At 69.5% G+C, this 1,758-nt stretch overlaps 1 protein-coding gene across 4 annotated transcripts in view; it reads right to left on the bottom strand.

Annotated features, from left to right (window-relative positions):
- FAT1 (FAT atypical cadherin 1) overlaps nt 1-587 on the bottom strand; it is a 118,509-nt gene extending 117,922 nt beyond the window's left edge. For all 4 annotated transcript variants that reach the window (XM_014532239.1, XM_005884844.2, XM_005884845.2 and 1 more), the window contains exon 1: nt 351-587. In XM_014532239.1, the coding sequence (XP_014387725.1) occupies nt 351-485 (135 nt within the window). In that variant the 5' untranslated portion in view covers nt 486-587. The remainder of the gene's footprint in view (nt 1-350) is intronic.
- Nucleotides 588-1,758: the final 1,171 nt, after the last annotated feature.

Genomic DNA, 1,758 nt, shown 5'->3' with positions numbered 1-1,758 from the left:
CCGGCTGCCCGGCCTAGAGGGCGCTGCGCCCCTGCGAATCACGCGGCCCCGATGCGCCCTCCCTGGGCACTATTTCTATAATAAGTTACCTTCGAAATAATGCACAGACAGCACAGCTTTTCAAGTTTTCTTTAACAGTGCTATGTATGTATTTTATGAATTCCCAAACCTACGCATACCGATCTTTCATTCGCGAGCCATGCACAGCCCGAGGGGGCGCGCAGCTCGCCGAGCGGAGAGCCCGTAGGATGTCCACGCTTCCCGGCACTCGCTTAGGGCCAAATACCCCACGTAATTTAATTTACGTTGAAACTTAAACACAGAAGGCTTGCATTCAACAAAGAACTCACCAGTCCAGCCGAGTCCTCGGGGCTCCGCTTGAAAGTCCTCGGCCGCTCGGTAATCCCCACGCGATTTGGATTTTTGTTAGAAGCCCTGTTGTCTGAGGTCCCACAACTTTGCCTCCTCCCTCGGCTCTTCAGCATGTCCCCAACCGGAGTGCGACCCACCCGCGCTGCCTGGACCCAGGTGGCCCCATCTCCGGAGGCTTCCGTCCCGGGCGAAACTTGAGTCCCAAAGCGAGGCTGGCTGAGACGCACGAGGGCTAGAGAGAGGGCCGAGGACAAGCCAAGTTTGCCTGGACTTGTCCAGGCAGCGAGCCGCCGAGTTTGAGAGTTGCGGCCGGGAGCGGCGGTGGATCACTGCCTCTTTCCCCACTCCCTCCCTCTTGGAGGAGCTGGGGGAGGGGAGGTGACGTCAGAGCCCCGCCTTGCCCCAGCCTAGGGGCTGGGAAGGGATTCTCAGGCGGAGTCCGCCTCCGGGACTGTAGCGGCGGCGACCTGGGAGGCTGTGCAGAGCCTCACCTGCCGGAGCTGCCGTCCCTCCCGGGCAGCCTCTCCCTCCGGCCGCGTCTCGGGGCTCCGCTGACCGCTGGCGTCCCCCGCACCCAGCACCCGAGCGGCCCCGGCCCGGCCCCGGGCCCCCGCTGCGCGCCCCTCTCGGGCTCTCTTTCTTCCCAGCTCCCTCCGGCCGCGTCTCGGGGCTCCGCTGACCGCTGGCGTCCCCCGCACCCAGCACCCGAGCGGCCCCGGCCCGGCCCCGGGCCCCCGCTGCGCGCCCCTCTCGGGCTCTCTTTCTTCCCAGCTCCCTCCGGCCGCGTCTCGGGGCTCCGCTGACCGCTGGCGTCCCCCGCACCCAGCACCCGAGCGGCCCCGGCCCGGCCCCGGGCCCCCGCTGCGCGCCCCTCTCGGGCTCTCTTTCTTCCCAGCTCCCTCCGGCCGCGTCTCGGGGCTCCGCTGACCGCTGGCGTCCCCCGCACCCAGCACCCGAGCGGCCCCGGCCCGGCCCCGGGCCCCCGCTGCGCGCCCCTCTCGGGCTCTCTTTCTTCCCAGCTCCCTCCGGCCGCGTCTCGGGGCTCCGCTGACCGCTGGCGTCCCCCGCACCCAGCACCCGAGCGGCCCCGGCCCGGCCCCGGGCCCCCGCTGCGCGCCCCTCTCGGGCTCTCTTTCTTCCCAGCTCCCTCCGGCCGCGTCTCGGGGCTCCGCTGACCGCTGGCGTCCCCCGCACCCAGCACCCGAGCGGCCCCGGCCCGGCCCCGGGCCCCCGCTGCGCGCCCCTCTCGGGCTCTCTTTCTTCCCAGCTCCCTCCGGCCGCGATTCCCACGCCTGGAACTGCAGGTGATGCTCTTCCTCTTCTGCAGCTGAAACTCGTCGCGACGCGTCGCCTGCCGGGGGTTTGCAGGGAGGAAGCGCGAACAGC

The sequence above is a fragment of the Myotis brandtii genome, unplaced genomic scaffold (genome assembly GCF_000412655.1).
Source record: "Myotis brandtii unplaced genomic scaffold, ASM41265v1 scaffold866, whole genome shotgun sequence".
NCBI lineage: Eukaryota > Metazoa > Chordata > Mammalia > Chiroptera > Vespertilionidae > Myotis > Myotis brandtii.
Note: the sequence above shows the minus strand (reverse complement) of the source record. Positions and strands in the feature narration are given on the sequence as shown.